This window comes from Plecotus auritus (genome assembly GCF_963455305.1).
Source record: "Plecotus auritus genome assembly, chromosome: 2".
NCBI classification, from domain to species: Eukaryota; Metazoa; Chordata; class Mammalia; order Chiroptera; family Vespertilionidae; genus Plecotus; species Plecotus auritus.
This window is the reverse complement of record NC_137771.1, coordinates 120,587,009-120,609,914: the sequence shown is the minus strand read 5'-3', so window position 1 is coordinate 120,609,914 and position 22,906 is coordinate 120,587,009. Positions and strand designations below refer to the sequence as shown.

General features: G+C 43.2%; 2 protein-coding genes across 4 annotated transcripts in view; one reads left to right on the top strand and one right to left on the bottom strand.

The window, feature by feature from the left end:
* EIF2A (eukaryotic translation initiation factor 2A) overlaps nucleotides 1-17,878 on the bottom strand; it is a 53,450-nt gene extending 35,572 nt beyond the window's left edge. For 2 of the 3 annotated variants that reach the window (XM_080657525.1, XM_080657526.1), the window contains exons 1-2: nucleotides 17,779-17,836; nucleotides 2,004-2,073 (exon numbers count right to left, since the gene is read on the bottom strand). In XM_080657525.1, coding sequence (XP_080513651.1) covers nucleotides 2,004-2,043 — 40 coding nt within the window. In that variant the 5' untranslated portion in view covers nucleotides 2,044-2,073; nucleotides 17,779-17,836. Of the gene's footprint in view, nucleotides 1-2,003; nucleotides 2,074-17,778 lie in introns of all 3 variants that reach the window. The other variant, XM_080657524.1, reaches the window with a different exon arrangement.
* Nucleotides 17,879-17,940: 62 nt separating this feature from the next.
* SERP1 (stress associated endoplasmic reticulum protein 1) lies at nucleotides 17,941-22,031 on the top strand. The gene is made up of 3 exons (XM_080656962.1): nucleotides 17,941-18,565; nucleotides 18,809-18,884; nucleotides 20,056-22,031. Exons 1-3 carry the CDS (start codon nucleotides 18,482-18,484, stop codon nucleotides 20,094-20,096), a joined length of 201 nt encoding a protein of 66 aa, XP_080513088.1. The 5' UTR covers nucleotides 17,941-18,481; the 3' UTR covers nucleotides 20,097-22,031.
* The last annotated feature ends 875 nt before the right edge of the window (nucleotides 22,032-22,906 follow it).

Sequence of the window (22,906 nt, the reverse complement as noted above, 5' to 3'; positions counted from 1 at the left end):
CATTGGGCCCCATAGGATACCTACTACACAAGGCCACTCTACCAACTCAGGAAGACGTAACAGTTCTACCCAATACATAGAAACAAACACAGGGAAGCAACCAAAATGCGAAGACAAAGAAACATGTCACAAATAAAAGAAATGGAAGAAAGCAAACTACTAGATGTAGAGTTCAAAACCATGGTTATAAGGTTACTCAAGAGTCTTCATGAGACCTTCAAGGGACTAAATGAGACTTTCAAGGATCTTAGTGAGAATGCAAAAAAAAAAAAAAAAAAAAGGAAAAATGAACCAGTAAGAAATTAAGGACACACTGACAGAAATAAAGAATAATATACCAGGACTCAACAGTAGAGTAGAGGATCCCAAAAATCAATAATTTGAAATATGAGGAAGCAAAAAACACCCAATCAGAAGAGCATACAGAAAAAAGAATCCAAAAATATGAAGATAGTGTAAGACAAGCATGTCAAACTGAAAGGCTAACACGTCCAGAAGCCGTCTGGAAGGATGTCCGGTCTAATTAGCATATTACGCTTTTATTATTATATAATAGATTTTCAAAGTAATGACCGAGAACCACATCAATCTTTAATTGTTGACCAATAAGTTTTAGAGAAAGGGTTTTGAGGAAAGTGTTTACTACTATATACTTGACATGTCTTAATCCTTTTAGTCATAATTCTTCTTTTGAAAAAAATGTTTTTTAAAATTGATTTTAGAGAGAGAGAAGAAGGGAGAGAGAGAGAAAGAGCAACACTGATGTAAGAGAAAAACATTAATCGGTTGCCTCTTGCACATGGCCAACCAGGGATCAAACCTGCAAACCCAGGTATGTGCCCTGACCAGGAATCCATCTCGCTACATTTTTGTATGGGAGGACACTGGAACCAACTGAGCCACCTGGCCAGGGCAGTCATAATTCTTTTGAATGCTCAATCTTTCTAATCTTAGGCTAGTGTGAACCCCTTCAAGTTGACTTCTGTGATCCTTTAATAAAACTCTGTTAGTCTTTTACAGCTTCCTAGCTTTCTGACACTAGATGTCTCTAGTTCAACTTATAAATTTTCTGTCCTAGACCTGGAGTCAGCCAGTTCTCCAAGAGACTGGTTCATTTTAGTGAAGAATGGTGTTTAGAGATCACAATCTGTGATGCAGAGGTATTCTCCACCGCTAGGTAATCACTATTTCTAAACCTTTTCAGTGGACAGAACAAGAAAATACAAGTGATTTTATGAAAAAAAAAAAAAAATCATGAATAAAGTTAATTTTAAAAAAATCATGAATTCATATTGACAAATGCTGTTTTGTTGGAAATCTTGGTTCTTTAATGACATTGTTTTATCCTAGAATAGATTTAAAATGATAGTATAATTTTGTGTTCATAAAACTATTGAATGCATTTAAGAATTTTTCAGGTCATCATTTAGTTATGCTACCCACTTAACATAAAGCAAGATTCACTTGTTTCCATTTTATTATTTTTCTTAAATTTAAAACAATACGATGGTCCAAAGTTAAAACTATATCTACACCAAAGTTCATTCACAGACATGTCCCTTGAGTCCTGTAATTCTCTTCCCTCCTATAGATAATCACTTTGGTTCATTTTTGGTTTGCCCATTATTCCTTTTTGAGAAAAATACATCTATACCTATTTTAGTTCCTTTTTTATACCTTTTTCATCTGTGATTTCATTAAAATTACAGGCAGTGTTTTATTGTAAGTTCTTCCTCATTCTCTAAGACAAAATTCTTCGAAGGTAGTGGTTGACCTCAATTACACTACTGTCTACACCTTTTTTTAAAAACATGCTTAAGCTATTATTTTCAAACCTAAAGATCATTTTTCATGATAGAATATATGCATTCTTTCTAATTTGTTAATATTATATAATATACCACAAGAAACTAGCCATTTTTTCTCCTTCTCAAAATATAACAACAAAAATAATTTAGAATGTATTACATAGTTCCAGCTAACATCACTCAAATAAACCATACCTTGGAAGCACTGTACTCTCTGTAAAATGTGGTGGTCCATTCACCATGTACAGTCCTTCTGATCCTCGGACTAAAGAAATAAAATGAAAAGAATCACCGTGACTTTGTTAATAGTTATCACAAACGTCTTAAAAAGCAAAAAGCTTTCAGTCAAAATATTAATAAAATTATGAAACACTTCTTAGACTTATAGAATGTTAGTGTGAAAAGGGCACATTTTTCTTACCTTATTGCATGAAATCATATAACTGCTGAGAATAAATAGGTAATGCAACAGACTGAATGTTTGTGTCCACCCCAAATCCTCAAGTTGACACCCTAATCCCAATGTGATATTTAAAGGTGGGTTCTTTGGGAGGTAGTTAGATCACAAGGGCAGAGCTCTCATAAATGGGATGGATTAGTGCTCTTATAAGAAGAGCCCAGCGAGCTAGCTAGTGCTCTGTCATGTCAGGACACAGTAAGTAGTTGGTAGTCTACAACTTAGAGGAGGGCCCTCAGTAGAACCCAACCATGCTGGCACCCTGATCTCAGACTTCCAACCTCTAGAACTGTGAGAAATAAATTTGTTGTTTATAAGCTACCCAATTTGTTATAGCAGTCCAAACTAAGACAGGTAATACCCCTCATTTCTTTTCCTATAAAGCATGTTCATTTAGTCTCGAAGGAGACTACTTCAATAAATCCACTTTTAATATTTTATAAGAAATATATGCAAGTACACTGACATATAACATTCATACTTATATTCCTTCATTCAAATGAAAAAAGTGACTTAGTGTTATATTTTCACATTTTTATTTATTGACTAGTGGCCCGGTGCACGAAATTCATGCACATTTAAAGGGGATTAATTAGAGAAAATAATTTAATATTGCTATTTGCCCTTTCTCTGTAATAGAAATGTCAGAGATAAAATAAAATTAGTAAAATGTATATGAAAACCTTCCTCCTGTCAGAGTCTGGGGTGCACCACGGGACCCAGAGTCAAGTCCCCGCCCACCCACATGCACCTCAAAATCTCGTGAGACCCAGAACCGGCCGCCCCTCACCCCCATTGGGCTAGATCAGGGGTGGGCAAACTTTTTGACTCGAGGGCCACAATGGGTTCTTAAACTGGACCAGAGGGCCGGAACAAAAGCATGGATGAAGTGTTTGTGTGAACTAATATAAATTCAAAGTAAAGGAGCGGAGGGCAGAGCAAGAGAACCCTCTGCTCTTTCGGCTCCGTGGGCCGGATAGAACAGCCGAACGGGCTGGATCCGGCCCGCGGGCCGTAGTTTGCCCACGGCTGGGCTAGATCCAGACCCGGCCAGTCCCACCCTTGTCCCACCCACGGGGCAGGGGACGTAGCCTCAGGTCCCTTGGCCTGGTGTCAGGACGGGGGCATGGCCTGAGGTCCCCCAGCCCAGACCAGGGCAGGGGGTGTGCCTTGAAGTCCCCCGTCAAGCCCCGCCAGGTGGGGCACACAGCCTGAGATCCCCTGTCAAGCCCCACTGGGTGGGGGGCATGGCCTGAGGTCCCCCATCAAGCCCTACCAGGCAGGGGGGGGGGGTGCAGCCTCAGGTCCCCCGGCCTGGCACTGGAAGGGGGGCACAGCCTCAGGTCCCCTGTCAAGCCCCACCGGCAGGGGGGTGCAGCTTCAGGTCCCCCGTCAAGCCCCGCTGGGCAGGGGGGCGCATCCTGAGTTCCCCGACCCAGCACTGGGGTGCACCTTGAGGTCCCCTGTCAAGCCCAGCCAGGCAGGGGGGCGCAGCCTCAGGGACCCTGGCCCGGTGCTGGAGTGGGGGGTGAGGCCTGAGGTCCCCCGGCCTGGTGCCGGGGTGGGGGGTGCAGCCTGAAGTCCCCTGTCAAGCCCCACCTGGTGGGGGGCACGGCCTGAGGTCCCCTGGCCTGGCGATGGGGCGGGGGGAGCAGCCTGAGGTCCCCTAGCCCAGCACCAGGACGGGAAACACACCTTGAGGTCCCCTGTCAAGCCCCATCGCGGGGGGCATGGCTTGAGGTACCCTGTCAAGCCCTGCCAGGTGGGGGGCGTGGCCTGAGGTGCCCCAGCCTGGCGCTGGGGCAGGAGGAGCAGCCTGAGGTCCCCTAGCCCAGCACCAGGACGGGAAGCACACCTTGAGGTCCCCTGTCAAGCCCCATGGGGGCAGGGCAGGGCGTAGCCTCAGGTCCCTGCTGATTGCTTGTTAAGGCTCCTTATGGAAACTTGGCCTCAGCTGTGGGTGCAGCCATCTTTGTGATGGAATAATGGTCAATTAGCATATTCCCTCTTTATTAAATAGGATTGATTTCAGAGAGAGGGAGAAACATCAATTTGTTGTTACACTTATTTATGCATTTATTGGTTGCTTCTTGTGTGTGCCCTGACCAGGAATCAAACCTGCAACCTCTGCATATTAGGATGATGGCTCTAACCAACTGAGTTACCTGGCTAGGGCTATTTTCACATTTTTAATCTCATTTTCAGAATGTGTTGATGTTGGAAACAGAATTAGAAGCTGAGTTTAAGTTCAATCTTCTTTGTATCAGCTTAATTTTTCAAGTAACTTTTACAAATAAAAACTCAAAATCTTAACTGCTATCAGTGAAAATGTAGCTGTGCTATAATAGAAAGGGCCTGAACTCAAAGGCAGACTTTTGCTTCTATCTGGCTGTGAATCCTTGGCTACATCACCTCTAAATCTGTTCCCTAATCTGTAAAAATGAAAACATTAGAACAGAGGGTGGCTGTGTGCTTTATATAAACTAGAGGCCCAGTGCACTAATTCATGTATGAGTGGGATCCAACCGGCCAGGCCCCAGGGGCCAATCAGGTCCGGGCCAGCTGTGGGGGTGGGAGGTGGGCGCAGAAGGTCAGGTTGGTTGGCTGGCCACAGGGTGCATCATAGCGACCTGTCGTTCCAGTCGCTTGGTTTTTATATATATAGATAATGACATAAACATACAGCATATATTCAAAGCTCTTAAAAATGTAAGGCATGCCTGGGCGGCATGGCTCAGTGGTTGAACGTCAACCCATGAACTAGGTCACAGTTCAATTCCTGGTCAGGGCACGTGCCCAGCTTGCAGGCTCCATCCCAGTGTGGGATGTGTGGGAGGTAGCCAATTGATGATTCTCTCTCAGTTTCTAGCTCTCTCTCCCTTTTCCTTCCTCTCTGAAATCAATAAAAATGTAAGGCATTATTAATATATTTATACTTTCTCAAACTAAGAAAGCAAGTGGGATTAGACACATTCATTTACAAATTCCCCAATGATAGTAATTAGTCTTAAAATATTGTGTGAACAAAATTCAAGATTTAATAAGCATAAACATCTATAGAAATAGATTATACTTTTGAAAATGGCTGCATTAGTAGCTTCTAAAGCTGAATCAACTAAATTCATTCAATATTCAACAAATGCTTATTGGGAGAAAACAACAACAAGAACAAAAAACTACCTCCCAGAGCCTATGTTGAAATACTAGAAAGATACAACAGGGAGAAAAATCAGCCTTGTCCCTGACCTCATTAATCAAATAATTAGTCATATATGGAATTCTATAACTGTGTGTAGTGCTACAAAGGAAAGATATAAGGGGCTAATAGAGTGAATAATAAAGAGTTTTCTTAAAATGGAAGGTTATGGAACATGTCCTTGATTAAGTAATTTGTGTACTGACATCTGAAGGATGAACAGCAGTTAAAAGAAAAGAGAACGGGAACAAGTACAAAAACTCCATGGCAAGAGAGATGACCAAGCATCAGAGGAAGGGAAAGAAGGCATGTGTGGCTAGAAGAAGATGGAGCTGGGGAATAAATCAGGGCTCAGACCAAGCAGAATTTTGTGGCCTAAGTTAGGCAGTGCTGGTCTCTCACCATAGCCTAAGAATGGTGGGAAACTTTAAGAGGATTTTAAAAACCAGATTTGCATTTTGAAAAGGTCAGTTTAGAGAATAAACTAGAAGGGAGTAAGAGTGGACATGAAGAGACTAATCAAGACAGTTCTACAGTAGCCCCACAGGAGAGATTAAGAAAACTTGGGCTAGGGTGGGGCAGTGGAAATGGAAGGTAGAGAATGAGTGTTCAATATCCTATCTAATAAAGAGGGAATAAGCTAATTGATCGTCACACCCTCACAAAGATGATGACACCCATAGCCAATAAGGAGGGAATATGCTAATTGACTGTCACGCCCTCAAAGATGGAGGTGCCCAGTTCCCTCAGCCCCGCTGGGGCAGCTCCGCACACCTGCCTCCAGAGTCCCCCAGTTCCCTCAGTCCCCCAGCCGCCCAGGGCTGGCCTGAGGCACAGGCAAACCTCAGATGGTGGCTGCCCAGCCACCCAGGGCTACCCGAGGCTCAGGTAACCAGGGCCGGCAGAGGCTTGTGCTGCCGGCAGTGGCAGCAGCAGAGGTGTGATGGGGGCGTCACCTTCCACTGATCACTGGGTCACCTCCCGCCCCTGAGGGCTCCCGGATTGTGAGAGGGGGCAGGCCAGGCTGAGGAAGCCCGCCCCCCCCCCCGCCAATGCATGAATTTTCATGCACCGGGCCTCTAGTGTAAGATATAAAACTAATAAGACTTATCCTAGAGATTTACTATTTTATGAGCTAGAGTTACTATTTTATGAGCTAGAATTCAGCAATAGCATAAGAGCTAAAAAGAACAGAAGTTTTACTGAGGTCCATGGCTACAATTACAGCTGCTTCCTTTTCTGCTAGCTATTCACAAATCTTCCACTCTTCTCTTGGTTACTGGGGAAACAGCCAAGTTGGTAGAGAGGGGCCACTCTTGGCTCCAACTCTAGTCCATATTTCCTTTTCCTTCTCCAGGGACAGTTCTCAGATCACTAATATTCTACCTGAGAATTAATTAACTCAATTTTTAGCTATCAAAAGTAATATAATTTTCACTTCCAAAGAAAATAATTTAAAGTTAGAATGAAAGTAAAAGAATTTGCCTGGCTGGTGTGGCTCAGTGGTTGAGTGTCAACCTATGAACCAGGAGGTCATGGTTTGATTCTCAATCTGGGCCCATGCCCAAATTGCAGGCTCCATCCCCAGTGTGAGGTGTACAGGAGGCAGCTGATTAACATTTCTCTTTCATCACTGATGTTTCTCTCTCTCCCTCCCTTTCCCGTCCTCTCTGAAATCAATGAAGAAATACATTTAAAATATATTTAAAAAGCCCTAGCTGGTTTGGCTCAGTGGGTAGAGCATAGACCCATGGCATGAAGGGTCCCAGGTTCAATTCCAGTCAAGGGTATGTACCTCGGTTGCAGACTTGATCCCCGGATCCGGTTGGGGCATATGCAGGAGGCAACGAATGGATGTGATGTGTCTCTCTCGTGTCATGTTTCTCTCTGTCTCCCCCCCTCCCTTCTATTCTCTCTGAAAATCATTGGAAAAATATCCTTGGGTGAGGATTAACAAAAAAAAATAATAATAAAAACTATGAAGTTCAATTCTTTAGCATGAAAACTTTTTTTTATAATATATTTTTATTGATTTCAGAGAGTAAGGGAAAGAAAGATAGAAACATCAATGATGAGACAGAATTGTGACCTCATGGTTCATCAGTCAACACTCAACCGCTGAGCTACACTGGCAGGGCTAGCATGAAAATTCTTAATCACTTCTTGGCCTTTTGACTATTCTCACTACACAGGCAAAACAATGCTATTTCTTATCATCAAAATCAATCATCTGCTGCAATCTCATGTATGATACAGTATGGTTTAAAAGAGAACAGGACATCCTTTTCTTAATACTGTAATTAATTTTTTAACAAACATTTATTTGAGGGATTAATAAAAAATGAATTTCCGAAACTAAGGAGTTCAGTTACCAGATTTCACTTTAACTAGGTTATTTAACATTTTGTTAGTCTAATGAGGTCCCTCCCACAAGCTGCAGTGGCAACTACACACACTGAGAGCTCTCTTTCCGAAACCACATGCAGGCATAGGAAAACAATACGGCATATCACCAATGCAGTCCCAATGAAGCTGCAATGTAATTAGAAAATATGCCATATGGTGATATAATCAAACCATGTTATTGTCTATTGACTTAACTGCTGATCCCATATGCTTGAGGTAACTGGCAAAAAAGAAAAAAGCTTTGCTCAACTTGGCTTCTACGTTCTCACTAGAGGCCCAGTGCACGAAATTCGTGCATGGGGGCTAGGGGGTGTCCCTGAGCCCAGCCTGCACCATCTCCAATCTGGGACCCCTCGAGGGATGTCTGACTGACTGTTAAACAGGCAGTTGGACATCTCTCTTATAATCCAGGACTGCTGGCTCCCAACTGCTCGCCTGCCTGCCTTCCTGATTGCCCCTAACCGCTTCTGCCTGCCACCCTGATCACCCCCTAACCACTCCCCTGCAAACCTGATTGCTCCTAACTGCCCTCCCCCACAGGCCCGGTCCCCCTAACTGCCCTCCCCTGCAGGCCTGGTCCCCCCACAACTGCCCTCCCCTGCAGGCCTGGTCCCCCCACAACTGCCCTCCCCTGCAGGCCTGGTCCCCCCACAACTGCCCTACCCTGCAGGCCTGGTCCCCCCCAACTGCCCTCCCCTGCAGGCCTGGTCCCCCCCAACTGCTCTCCCCTGCAGGCCTGGGTTCCCCCCCAACTGCCCTTCCCTGCAGGCCCAGTCACCCCCAACTTCCCTCTTCTGCCGACCTGGTCACCCTTAACTGCCCTCCCCTGCAGGCTTGATCGCCCCCAACTGCCCTCCCTTGCAGGGCTGGTCCCTCCCAACTGCCCTCCCCTGATGGCCATCTTGTGTCCACATGGGGGCAGGATCTTTGACCACATGGGGCAGCCATCTTGTGTGTTGGAGTGATGGTCAATTTGCATATTACTCTTTTATTAGATAGGATGGCACCTGTAACTAGTAACCTTGGTCCTCATACTTGTATTATCATTATCACTGACCACAATGCTTACTTGGGGAAAACTGATATTTCAGGGTTTTCGAAACAACCAGTATAAGGCTTTCTTTCCTTTTCTAAATTCTTATTTCATACCTACACCCCAAACTAAGATAGGGAAAAGACCCCACAGGAGTTGCCAGACTAAATGCTTGTGTACTCCACCCTTCAAATTCATACGTTGAAATTTAACCCCTAATTCGATTGCATCTGGAGGTGAGACCTTTGTGAGGTAACATAAGTGTCCTTATCAAAGAGACTCCAGGGAGGTCCCCTGCCTCTCCCGCCATTTGAGGACACAGAGGAAACTGGACATGAGTGCTCACTAGACATTGAATCTACAGGTGCCTTTATCTTGGACTCCCTGGTCTCCAGACTGTGAGAAACAAATTCCTATTGTTTATAAGCCTGAGATCTTTTATTATAGGAGCCCAAATGGACTAAGACAGAAATAGGGGTGAAGGGGAGTGGAAATCCCACCTAACCCACAGTCTTTCATGTAGATTAATCCAAATCTTACAAAGCACACTTGACAGAGATGTCAGTGTGAAAAGGTTCGTGTCTTTCCTGCTCAATTAGCATTCAGTCTCATGTGGTTTTCAATTCCTGGTTTGAATATGTTTCTGGAGAAGTGAAAATCTTGAGTCAAACTAATCAACTGCTTTTCAACACGCACATATTCCCATTCAACACAGAGAAGACTTTAAAAACAAAAATCTAAAGATTACATGTGCTATGATTCCATTTATATAACACTCTTGAAATGGACAAGAGTATCATGATAGAGGACAAATCAGTGGTTGCCACGGGTTAGAGTTTGAAGCAGGTGATGGAGCAGTTCTATATTCTGACAGTGGCGATTACATCAATCTACACATGATAAATTGTCTTAAGACTATACACACATACACATAAACTGGTGAAATCCAAACAAAGACTATAGTTTAGTAAATACTACTGTGCTATGGTCAATTTTTTGGTTTTGATAACATACTATGATTATATAAGACTTCATTGGGGAAAACTAGGTGAAGGGTCCATGGAAAGTCTATTTACTGTTTTTGCAACTTCTTATACTTAAATTATATCAAAATAAAGGGTCTCTAAAAAGCCTATCTTTTTGGTAATGCTTTGTTCACAATACAACAAGAAATTAAACTAATTAAAAGTTTTGCAACATTCTTCAAAAATTTTAAGTTAAAATAAAAAAATTGAATAGACCAAGATTTTTGTAATAAGATAAAGAACATATTCCATGAGACAAAAGAACTCATTAAATTAGACAACTTTCTTTGTACATGATGCTTTACAATAGATACACCTATTTTAGGGGGACTAATTATCCATTGAATCCATCACAAAAATCATAGAGAGTTGTTCCAGTTTTGTTCATACATATAAACATTATTCAAAACAAATATTTTACTTCACACCTCCCTTCATAGAAGCATAACTATGAAAAAGTACTGCAAGAGATTTTGGTACCACTAAAGATACTTTACTGGATTTAATCATTTTGAGCAACTTTTTACACAAATATGAATAAACAGATATAAAAAGTTTATTAGAAGAAACACAGAATCAAGAATCATAACAGAATATAAACTGTATTACAAGTTAACAAAAGCAAAATAATAAATTAAAAACAAATTCTTCAATAATTAGAAGTGACTGAAACAAGAGAATGTGGAGCTAACTTAATAATGTATTGAGACTTGATATGATTTATTTTTAATGATTTCCCTTTTCAATCAAAGGGAATGTGGCAATATGTCCAATTAGAAGGAAAAATCAAGAATGTGAACAGTTTTTTTCATTAAACAAGTGCCAGTTTCACAAAAAATAACTATTTAAAAATAATTATATTAAATATTGTACATACATATTTTTAAAACTTACTATCCTTTCCAGATACGCATGTACAATTTATTGCTCTAGGCCTGAGTTAATGTGAGAAAACTACTGGGCTTCAACTAACAAGAATCCTATGGCAGGGATATGGTGATTATTATGATACTAGAGGCCTAGTGCACAAAATTCATGCACAGGGGTGGGGGGTATCCCTCAGCCTGGCCTGTGCCCTCTCATAGTCCGGGATCCCCGCCATCAACTGCCCCAAAGAGGGGTGTCCTGCCCACCCGCCGCAGTGCCACCACCGCTGGGTAGCCTGGACCTCCCTCTTTGGGGCAATCAACTGTGCCCTGCAGAGGGAGGACCTGCTCACCTGCCTCAGCCCGCCGGTCAGTGGACTGGGCCTCCCTATTTGGGGCAATCGTGGAGCCCCCTAATTTATTGATCACCCTGCAGGCCGGTCGCCTGGGCTACCCTCTGCAGGCGATCATGGGGCGATGGCCGGGCCCCTGATCAATTGCATTGCACCGCCTTGGCTGGCCTGGTGCCAGTGCAGGGGTGGGCAAACTTTTTGACTCGAGGGCCACAATGGGTTCTTAAACTGGACCAGAGGGCCGGAACAAAAGCATGGATGGAGTGTTTGTGTGAACTAATATAAATTCAAAGTAAAGGAGCGGAGGGGAGAGCAAGAGAACCGGATAGAACAGCCGGATCCGGCCCACGGGCCGTAGTTTGCCCACAGCTGCGCCAGTGTGTCATAGCGTGGTCGTCCGGATGCTCGTTCCACTGTTCTGCCGTTTGGTCGATTTGCATATTACGCTTTTATTATTATAGATGACTAGAGGCCTGGTGCACGAAATTCATGCACAGAAGTGGGGGTCCCCTTGGCCCAGCCTGCACCGTCTCCAATCCGGGACCCCTCGGGGGACATTCCTCTCACAATCTGGGACTGCTAGCTCCTAACTGCTCACCTGCCTGCCTGCCTGGTCGCCCCTAACTATTCCCCCCAGCGGCCTGGTCGCCCCTTACTGCTCCCCCTGCTGATCTGGTCACCCCCAACTGCCCCCCTGCCGGCCTGGTCGCCCCCAACTACCCCCTCCACTGACCTGCTCTCCCCCAACTGCCACCCTCTGCCAGCCTGGTTGCCCCCAACTGCCCCCCACCCCACCGGCCTGGTCGCCCCTCACTGCCCCCCCTGCCGGCCTGGTCACCCCACAAAGCTTGCTGTTTAGTTGTTTGGTTGTCCCTCACTAACCCCCCTGCCGGCCTGGTTGCCCCACACAGCCTGCTGTTCAGTCGGTCATCCCTCACTGCCCTCCCTTCAGGTCTTGTTGTCCCACGCAGCCTGCTTTTCAGTCGTTATTGTTACTGTGACAGCATCCTGGACAATTTACATATTTCTCTATTATTAGGAGATACTCTTTTCAACCTTTACATTCACTGAAGTACATATCAATTTAGAAAAAATGACTTAATTTTTAATAAATTATCTCAATGGCCTCAATTAAGCAAGCTGACTAGACAATATGGGTTTCATGTTGTTTGGCATCCAAACAACATGAAACCCATATCAATCCCCCCTTTTTAGATTACTCTAATTTTCCTTTGAAAACTATCCAGGGGTGAGAATATAACTTGGTCCTGGTGATCTGATTTAAAAATGACTGAATCAAAGATGAGCAAGAGCCAAGCCAACCTAGACAGCCACCTTGTGATAGCAACAATGTGCTCTTCCTTTGGGGCTACTGGTTTAGTTGAATGTAGACCTTGAGCTATCATGTAGAATGTTAGCCTCAGAATGAATTTAACTGTGAAGAAATCAAGAGCACAGGGATGAAAAACCACAGATTTTTGGAGTCATGCCAATTACCTAGATGCATCAATACTGAAGCTTTGGAGAGAAACCAAGATGGCGGCATAGGTAAGCACCTAAACTGCTGCCTCGCACAACAATTTCAAAACTACAACTAAAAGATAGAACAGACACCATCCAGAACCACAGGAAAGCTGGCTGAGTGGAAATTCTACAACTAGAAGGAAAGAGAAAAGCTCACAGAGAATTGGAGGTACGGCAAAGGGTCTTTGTGCGCACAGAGAGGAAGGGTGGCTGAGAGCCTGGCTGAGTTTCTCTGGCGGAAGGGGGAAGGAAGCCCCCGACCACACTGAACCCCAGTTCTGACTGCACTGAACCCCAGTCCTGGGCGAAACCCCGTGGACCCAGGCTCATACAGGGGGAGTCTGGACTGTCAGGTAGAGAGAAGGGCACCCGGAGACTCACTCAGAGACCTGGGGGAGACCCGGGGGAGCCCTGGCGGGCAGGGGTCTGGAGGCGCGTGAGACAGTGTGCACAAAGGCTGTGGAGGTTGCCACAGGCTTTCCCTAGCAGAAGGGAGTCGGAAGCTCCTGACTGCACTGAACCCCAGTTCCTGGCGAGCCCCTGGGGACCCACGCTCTTAAGGGGGAATCTAGACGCTCGGGCGGAGACTCGGGAGCCGGGGAAGGCAGAGGTCTGGAGGCACGCGCATGCCAGTGCGCACAAAGGCTACAGAGGTTGCCACAGGCTTTCCCTAGTGGAAGGGAGTCAGAAGCTCCTAGATGCACTGAACCCCAGTTCTGACTGCAGTGAACCCCAGTTCCAGGCGAGCCCCTGGGGACCCATGCTCTTGTGGGGGGGAATCTGGACTCTTGGGCGCAGGCTCGGGAGCCGGGGAAGGCAGAGGTCTGGGGGCACGCGCGCGCAAGGGCAAGGCTGACTGAAGCCAAGACTGTCTGCTCTGCCCTGAGACTCCACCCCATCCAAGCTGAGCACAGAGGCTTTTGCAATTTGGCAAGTCTAATCCTATCTCCAGCACCGAACTTCTCCCAGCGTAGACACAGCTGATCCTTACAGCCAACTGGCCTGGAGGTCAATTCCTCCCAGTGATACCAACAACAATCAAGACTTAACTACAACAAGGCTGCACACACAGTCCACAAAGGGGTGCACCAAGAGTGTCCACCTCAGGTTAACTGGGGAGGCCGACCCACTGGGCCATATAGGAAACCTAGCACACAAATCTACCCTACCAACTCAGGGAAGCAGTGAAAATGCGGCGTCAAAGACATAGATCACAAATGAAAGAAATGGAGGAAAACAAATGACTGGATATAAAATTCAAAACCACGGTTATAAGGCTTTTCAAGAATATCCTAGAAAAGGCCGATAAATATAACGAGACCCTCGAAGATATGAAAAAGGACCAACTAGAAATTAAACATACACTGACTGAAATAAAAAGCATTATACAGAGACCCAACAACAGACTAGAGGAACACAAGAATCAAGTCAAAGAATTGAAATACAAAGAAGCAAAAAACACTCAACTGAAAAAGCAAAAAGAAAAAAAAATCCAAAAAGTTGAAGATAGTGTAAGAAGACTCTGGGACAACTTCAAGCATACCAACATCAGAATTATGGGGGTGCCAGAAGAAGAGAGAGAGCAAGATACTGAAAACCTATTTGAAGAAATAATGACCGAAAACTTCCCCCACCTGGTGAAAGAAATAGACTTACAAGTCCAGGAAGTGCACAGAACCCCCAACAAAAGGAATCCAAAGAGGACCACACCAAGACACATCATAATTAAAATGCCAAGAGCAAAAGACAAAGAGAGAATATTAAAAGCAGCAAGAGAAAAACAGTTAATTACCTACAAGGGAGCACCCATCGACTGTCAGCTGATTTCTCAACAGAAACTATGCAGGCCAGACGGGAGTGGCAAGAAATATTCAATGTGATGAATAGCAAGAACCTACAACCAAGATTACTCTACCCAGCAAAGCTATCATTCAGAATTGAAGGTCAGATAAAGAGCTTCACAGATAAGAAAAAGTTAAAGGAGTTCATCACCACCAAACCAGTATTATATGAAATGCTGAAAGGTATTCTTTAAGAAGAGGAAGAAGAAAAAAGTAAAGAGAAAAATTATGAACAACAAATACATATCTATCAACAAGTGAACCTAAAAATCAAGTGAATTAAAAACCTGAGCAACAGAATAATCTGGTGAATATAATAGAATCAGGGGCATAGAAAGGGAGTGGACTGATAATTCTCAGGGGGAAAGGGGTATGGGGGTGTTCAGGAAGAGACTGGACAAAAATCATACACCTATGGATGAGGACAGTGGCGGGGAGGTAAGGGCAGAAGGTGGGGTGGGAACCGGGTGGAGGGGAGCTATGGGGGGAAAAGGAGAAACAATTGTAATAATCTGAATAAAGATTTATTTAAAAAAATAAATAAATACAAAAAAAAATACTGAAGCTTTAAGGTTACATAAAGTTTTCTAAAAAAAAAAATCCCTTTGTCATTTCCAATTAAGTCATGACTAATAAAATTTACTGAATAATCTCTAAATTATTCACAACTACAAATCCCATGAGTCTAAGTTTTTAAAAGATTCTTGAAGCCAAAACCGGTTTGGCTCAGTGGATAGAGCGTCGGCCTGCGGATTGAGGGGTCCCGGGTTCGATTCCGGTCAAGGGCATGTACCTGGGTTGCGGGCACATCCCCAGTGGGGGGTGTGCAGGAGGCAGCTGATCGATGTTTCTCTCTCATCGATGTTTCTAGCTCTCTATCCCTCTCCCTTCCTCTCTGTAAAATATCAATAAAATATGTTTAAAAAAAAAAAGATTCTTGAAGTAAAATAACCTATTGTTAACTAAAATATCTATATTAAAGTGTTTAAAGATTAATCATGTGGATGAAAAAGAGGGGTCCTATGGAAAGTAATCTCATAGGGTGATCAGATCATAAATTGCTAACTGGAAAGTCAGGGTGGGTAGTCATGCACAGACATATAACATTTTAGTAAAAGGTTTCTCTCTGCCTTAAGCAATTCCTGTTTACTGTTTCTGTGCATCTATGTCAGCACACCTTTGAAATAAGCACCCCTAAGTATTTAGTATTCTTAAATTGTGAATAGCATACGAGTTAACCTTTATAAAGCTAGAAGAAAAAAACCTAATTGATATATATATAAAAGCCTAAGCGACTGAATGACCGAATGACCAGTTGATAGGTCGCTATGACACCCACTGACAACCAGGGGGCAGACGCTCAATGCAGGAGCTTCCCCCTGGTGGTCAGTGTGCTCCCACAGCCAAACCTCCTGCAGTCCCTCCAGCCAACTGGCTCTGATAGGGCTGGCTGGCCAACCTCCCACAGTCCTTCTCCCCAGCCGGCCAACCTCTTGCGGCCCCAATCAGCCCCGATCATCGGCCAGGCCAAGGGACCCCACCCGTGCACAAATCTGTGTACCCGGCTTCTAGTTTAATTACATAATTATGCCTTTTAAATAGTATCTGCTGGCATATTACCTAACAAATTATAGTCAGTATTTGATAAATGTTTGATGAATAAACTGTAGTAGACAGGTTGAATGTGAGTGGGCACAGTGCATAATAACAAAGATCTTAAAATGTAGTATAATGTAAATCAAGCATGTCAAACTCGCAGCTCACAGGTTGCATGCAGCCCACAATGAATATTTTTGTGGCCCAGCCAATAGAACAGTATGTAAGAAGTTTTAATAAAAATGTCGTTACTTAATTTTTACAATATCCTGTTATACATAATGAATAACAAACTACCTTTACTAATGACTGATTACTATACTTATTACTATAATTATGTTGCATTCATTTCCCTTAAGCGCCTTACGCGCAAGCGCACCATTTCTTTCCACTAATAGTAGCAGCGAGTATTTTAGCAGCAGATTGCCACGTCATTAGTTTTGTACTGACTTGTTTGGTGTGCGCAACAGGAAATATTTCGCTTTTGGAGAATAAGAAAAATAGGTTTATTTGCGTTACACTTACTAATTTGTGCAGTTATTCGGTGTCTGGTAAGTTAATGTTCAAGAAAAAATATTACTTTCTATTAAAATGTTCTATTATTTTATGTTAACCATTACTCATTTATTTCAGCCCTTTGTATTCAGCATGTCTCTATCGAAATAAGCCTATGTTTCTATGAAAATTGAAGCTTTTGTTTTTTTGTGGCCCACATAAACTTAAAACTTATTTATTTGGCCCGTGTTAGCCTTTGAGTTTGACATGCTTGATGTAGATCTTAAAATGTAGATGAATGCAAAAACTAAAAAGGTTTCTTTCAAGTCTCAGGAGCAAATAATCCTTTTCCATAAAAGTAAACATCCTGTCTTTTAATGACTTCCTTTTCCTCCTACATAAGTTATTAAGCCGCTGGTGATTTTATCCCTTCTCCCCCCCCCCTCCCCAATTATCCCCTCCTTATTTGATGCTCAGGAGACTCCCAGCCATTACCCTAGTCCAGAGTCTTCCCTGACACTGTCCAAGACTAAGTTTATTATCTTCTCCAACATTATAAACTCTGCCTCAGCTTCAAAACCTCAGGAATCCTCCAATATTCTAATGCTAAAATTCTCATAACCATTTCAACACCAAACATTGCTATATTATCTCTATAATGCTCACTGCTACCATACCAGACCACACGTACTGCCACAGTTCCACTCTTTCAAGTCCTACAAATTTCATCAAAGCAAGGAGTACAAAACTTGGTATTACTTTAATTCACGTGTTCTTCCTGTGTGGTCATTCTAGTAGACTTAGTCACGTGTTTATAAAGCTAAACGATTTCAGAGTGAACAAAGCCTGTCAACAGATAAGGGTTCCTACAATACCAGTATTGCAAACCCAGGGTAACAAATTCAACTAGCATTTTCAGTTCTTATCACCCTTCCTCTAATCCCGCAGAACTTGAAACGGCAGGAAAGAATGATGGATAGGCAAAAGGGAAAGGAAACGCAGAAGCGCAGAGGCGGGGACTTCACTTCCGATTGCCACGCAACACGAAAAAACCCAAAGGTCCCTCCGGCTCTTTCGCAATCTACAAGAAAAGGCCAGATTGGACTCCAAGCCCAAGGACAAAGACACAAAAAATAAACTGCTCTGTAGAAACAGACCCTTGCTCGTTCAGAACTCACCTGTTAAAAGCGGCGTGTACGGCGCCATCTCGTCCCGGAAAGAGAAACCTATGCACTCGGGTCAGAGTTCACGAGGGCCAAACCCGGCCCCTACACGTCCACTCCGGCGTGGGCACGGCAACTTAGTATTTCCGGGGTCACCAACCTCGGGGCCAATTCACTTCCGTTTAGAGAATGTAGCAGCGAAGGAACCTCAAGGCGCACGCGCAACGCTGGGGGCAGGGTGGGTGGGACACATTTTTACAGAACTTGGGAGGGCTGGGCTAGAGCCCCTGCGCCCGCCTTCACCCTCCCTCTCCCCCTTCTGCCGGTGGGGCCCGCACTTCCGCGGGGCGGAGTTCTCCCAGTGCTGACGTTGGCAGCCGAACCGAAGTAGTTCGAGCTGACGGGGTACGAGGTCCACTTGTTTCGTTTCTTCCTCTTTCACTCCACGCTCCCGGCGGCGGGCGGTGCGAGCCTACCCCGGGCCTGCTGTCCTCCCGCGCTCCACCCTCGCTCGCCGACGCGCCCGGGTTCCCAGGCAGCCGGCGTCCCACGCCTGCTAGCGCTCAGCACCGCGCTTGCCGCTCTCAGGCCCAACCTAGCGCCCGCCTGAGAACCTCCCCGTTCCCGCAGCGCGGCACCGGGAGCGGGGCGTCGCAGCGGTCCGAGGGGGAGCGAGCGAGGCCAAGGGGTGGTTTGGGTTAGTGGTGGCGCCGCGAAGATGGTCGCCAAACAGCGGATCCGTATGGCTAACGAGAAGCACAGCAAGAATATCACCCAGCGCGGCAACGTAGCCAAGACCTCGGTAAGGAGAGAGCGGACGTGCCTCTGTGCTGCAGTCTAGGGCCACGTCGAGTCCTCCCCAGACCCGGCCGGCTGTGGGGGCCCGAGGCCGCGAGCTGGACACTAAGTTAGGGGTTCAGCGAGGGGGGTGCAGGAGCTGGGTGGCTCGGGAACGGAGGAGAGACTCCGCCGGAGAGCAGGCTGTGTGAGTCCTGGGTCGCAGTGGTTTTTTTGCATTTGAAACGGTGGGTTTTCCTTTTTGCAGAGAAATGCTCCCGAAGAGAAGGCCTCTGTAGGACCCTGGTTATTGGCTCTCTTCATTTTTGTTGTCTGTGGTTCTGGTAAGTGCTTTGGGGGCCACTGTCGGGTGGGATGTTGGATGACGGCTTTAGGATGACGTGGTGACCTATCAGTGGTGAGTCTTAACCGCGTAGTTCTCAACCCACCTGCCGCGAGCTCCACATAATTCTATCTCATTTGAACAAATTTACTTGTCCCACATATGCACAGAGGGTGGTGCTCCAGAAACTTCTCCCAGCTTGACTGTGCCCACAGGATATTAGAAAAGGAGGTCGTCGGGTTCTTAGTAATGATCAAGCTGTTAGAAATGTAGACCAAAACAAAAAACAAAAACATCTCAGAGAAGGAATAGGATGTTTTGCAATTCCATTATCAATACCTTTGCAAAAAAAGAAACTTTTGAACATTATGTACATATGGATGTTCTAACTTAATTTAACATATCCCAGAATCTAACATTATGTCAAAAGCTGGGTATATTTTAGGGTAAAGCTAGTGCGAAGAACTGATTCACTATAAAAGAAACGTGGCAATTTAATATGTGACAATTGGTTTTAGATTAATAAAAGAAACATTTGACATACGGTAGAAAAATTCGTTATCAGGGCAACCTGCTGTTATAGACTCATGCCTCTGCAAATGTATTACAGAATATCATTTGTTTTCTTATATAAGCTGTTGCTATTGAAGCACATGTTTCTGCATTTCAAATTTTGACATTCTGACTTTATTGAGGTTTCTTTTAAACATTTCACTTTGCCTGTCTCCTAAACTTACCAGTTGGAAGCTTTCCTGATAGATGGCCAAGAGCCAAGCAATTTATATAACCTAAAGATGATTGGATTTCAGCCTTGTGAGAATGAGGAAACATGCATGTTATAGGCCAGGCCTTCAGGGGACATGTAATATTTAGTGATAAACCAAAATAATTCTGTGCTTGAAAAACCTGTTTGCTTTGGTACTTTAAATTCTTTCTAAGATGATTGTTATTGTCAAACTCTCTGGGACATTAAAATATAACACTCAGAAACTGAGATTTTAAAAAATAACTTCTGGACATTTGTTTTATTATGGTAGGCCTGTCTTCATTATTACAATGAAGTTACATAGCATTTGCAAGTTATTATTTAAGGGTACCCTACCTTAATATTTGCCCCTTGCCAGACCAGTTTATTCAAAGCATGTTTTAATTTTTGCTCTTTCTCTTTACAGCAATTTTCCAGATTATTCAAAGTATCAGGATGGGCATGTGAAGAGACTGACCTTAAGATGTTTCCATTCTCCTGTGAATTTTAACTTGAACTCATTCCCGATGTTTGATACCCTGGTTAAAAACAATTCAGTAAATCATCCTGCCTCAGAATGATTTTTCATATCATCATCCATGTGTCATTCCAAGGTTTTTTCACAAGTCATTCCAAATTTTCTAGTCCATACCACAGTGCCTTGCAAAAGCACCACATGAATAAAGCAATAAAATTTTGATTGTTAAGCTACATTAGTGGACCCTACTTATTCAGTCATTAAAGAGTAAGTTTTTTAATGTGGTTATTAAAACAGTATACAGTATAGGTAATTAGATTAAGTCTGTGTGGACAGGGTCCAGGTTTTGTTAACCCTAATGAGTACATGCAGTTAGCTTAATTTAAAATTTGGATTCTTACAGTTTTTATATAGCTAGGCACTTATTACAATATCTTGAATTGAAAGCACACTCCCATATAGGGTCATGGACCTGTGCTGTAATAAGGTGCTTATAAATGGAACAACTATACAGTTAGCCTAGTTTCCCACAAGCTATAGCACCTAGGAAATTCTAAAAGCTTCTAAATGCCTAATGTAAAAGATGCTTATAGCCATGTTTACTTCAATATTATTTCTGTTACACTACCTTGGATTTTGCATGAGTGAATATACTAACCTGAGATGTCATAAGAAAACAACTTGGTTGAGCATTTTGTAACTTAGTCACTTCAGTTTCACTAAAAGCTATCATGGTGGAGTAAAGTCAGGGAAGGTTTGTTTATCTCACCAATGATTTCATCAGAATTACTTCAATGTATCAAAGGGGTCTACTATGTTAGACAACATCCAAGGGGCAAAATACTACTAAAAATGAATGCCTCATCAGACCATACTGTTGAGCCCAATGTGCCATAGGACATCTTAGCATGTTATTAGCACTTTTAACATCAAAAAGGCACAAACTAAAAAGTTACACCTAGTTTGGAAATGCTTTTTCTAGATTTATGATTAAAATTGTTGGGTTTCTAGATACATCAGACTAATATATCATCTGGAATTAAATGGATTTACTGATAAGGGATCAGTCCTTAGTTTTCCCTTTGTTGTGTAATTTTATAGGTTATGATCAGACTTCCATTGTAATAATGGTAAGGGTGAGTAAGAAGGCAGATTTGGGGTTTTCTGGTACTGTTAAAAACTGAAAGTATTGGCTATTTAAGTACTTAGCCATTACTTGATGAAAAAAAGCCTGAGAGATGTCTGTTAATTGGAAAAAAAGCTGCTTGTTTGCTTTGTTTAATTGCCTCAGGATATTTCTTTTAAAATAAGCTGTTTTAAGAGGAACAGAAAGGGAAATCTGCTACCTTGTCTATACTCAGTGTGAACCTCAGAGAGAGCTTCTGATGCCCCAAGGTATGGGAGAGAGTGAGGGAGGGGAGTGGTAAGGATTATCAGGAATTTGACTATAGAATAGGAAAAGAATCGGCTGACCTGGGGGCAGCAGGTTTTATCTTCATTGTTACCTGCCTTTCTCACCCAGGAAGTCAACTCCTATACTTGTTTCCCTCTTTGAAACAAGTATCTTGGTTAATTCTATTTTATTGTAACTTTTAAAATGAAAGTTATTGTTCTAAGTTCATAGCAGGTGCCTTATTCTTTGCTTTGAGTCAAACCATTCCATATCAGAATTTCCCTTGGTGTATCATAGATAATTGACTTTTAGATGGTGGTGGTGTCTTTTAATGTACAATGTCTATTAATTTGACTGTTAAATTACTATGGCTAGCAATCATTTTACATATGTAAAGTTGCATTCCCTTTGTATTTCATGTGTAATTTTCCAATTGAGTGCATTTTATATTAAGGATGGATTATGCATGTTTGGGTCAATGAAAACTATGTCTTACTTGATTTTTTCTTTAAAAATAAAAGTTCCCTGGATATTTTATGCCTTCTAAAAGAAAATGATTTTACAGAGTTCTTTTTTTTTTAATAAGAATTTTTTTTTAACCAAATTGATGACATGCTAGAAATCAACATCACAAGTGATCTCCAGAGTTCTTATCTGAGTGTACTTTTTACAATTAATAGAAAATGATTTTAAAGACTGCCTAGTATTGCCGAAACCAGTTTGGCTCAGTGGATAGAGTGTCGGCCTGCGGACTGAAGGGTCCCGGGTTCGATTCCGGTCAAGGGCATGTACCTTGGTTGTGGGCACATCCCCAGTGGGAGGTGTGCAGGAGGCAGCTGATTGATGTTTCTCTCTCATCGATGTTTCTAGCTCTCTATCCCTCTCCCTTCCTCTCTGTAAAATATCAATAAAATATATTTAAAAAAAAAAAAGACTGCCTAGTATTATGTTGTACTTGAGATAAAACAAATAGTACCCAAATGCACAGATTTAAAGTTTATAATTAGGAATAGGTAGCAAGAAAAATATATAAAAGCACAATTAAATACTTCCCCAACTAGGTATTACCCTCATCTAATGTTTATCCAAGGAAGAAGCACGGTTCTTTTGAACTCCCTTTCCTAATTGAATTTTAAAAATATATATTTATTGATTCCAGGGTGGAAGGGGGAGGAAGAGAGAGATAGAAACATCGATGAGAGAGAATCATTAATTGGCTACCTCCTGCACACCTCCCACTGGGGATGGAGCCCACATCCTGGGCATGTGCCCTGACCAGAAATGAACTGTGACTTCCTGGTTCATAGGTCGACCCTCAACCACTGAGTCACACTGGCTGGGCTCCCAATTGAATTTTGCATGTCATCTAATATTGAGCACAGTATGAGAGTAAATGCTTTGTTGCAG

Coding starts and splice junctions, on each gene's coding strand:
- SERP1 (XM_080656962.1), top strand. CDS start 18,482: ATGGTCGCCAAACAGCGGATCCGTATGGCTAACGAGAAGCACAGCAAG. Junction 18,566..18,808: donor GCAACGTAGCCAAGACCTCG/GTAAGGAGAGAG, acceptor TCCTTTTTGCAG/AGAAATGCTCCCGAAGAGAA. Junction 18,885..20,055: donor TTTTGTTGTCTGTGGTTCTG/GTAAGTGCTTTG, acceptor TTCTCTTTACAG/CAATTTTCCAGATTATTCAA.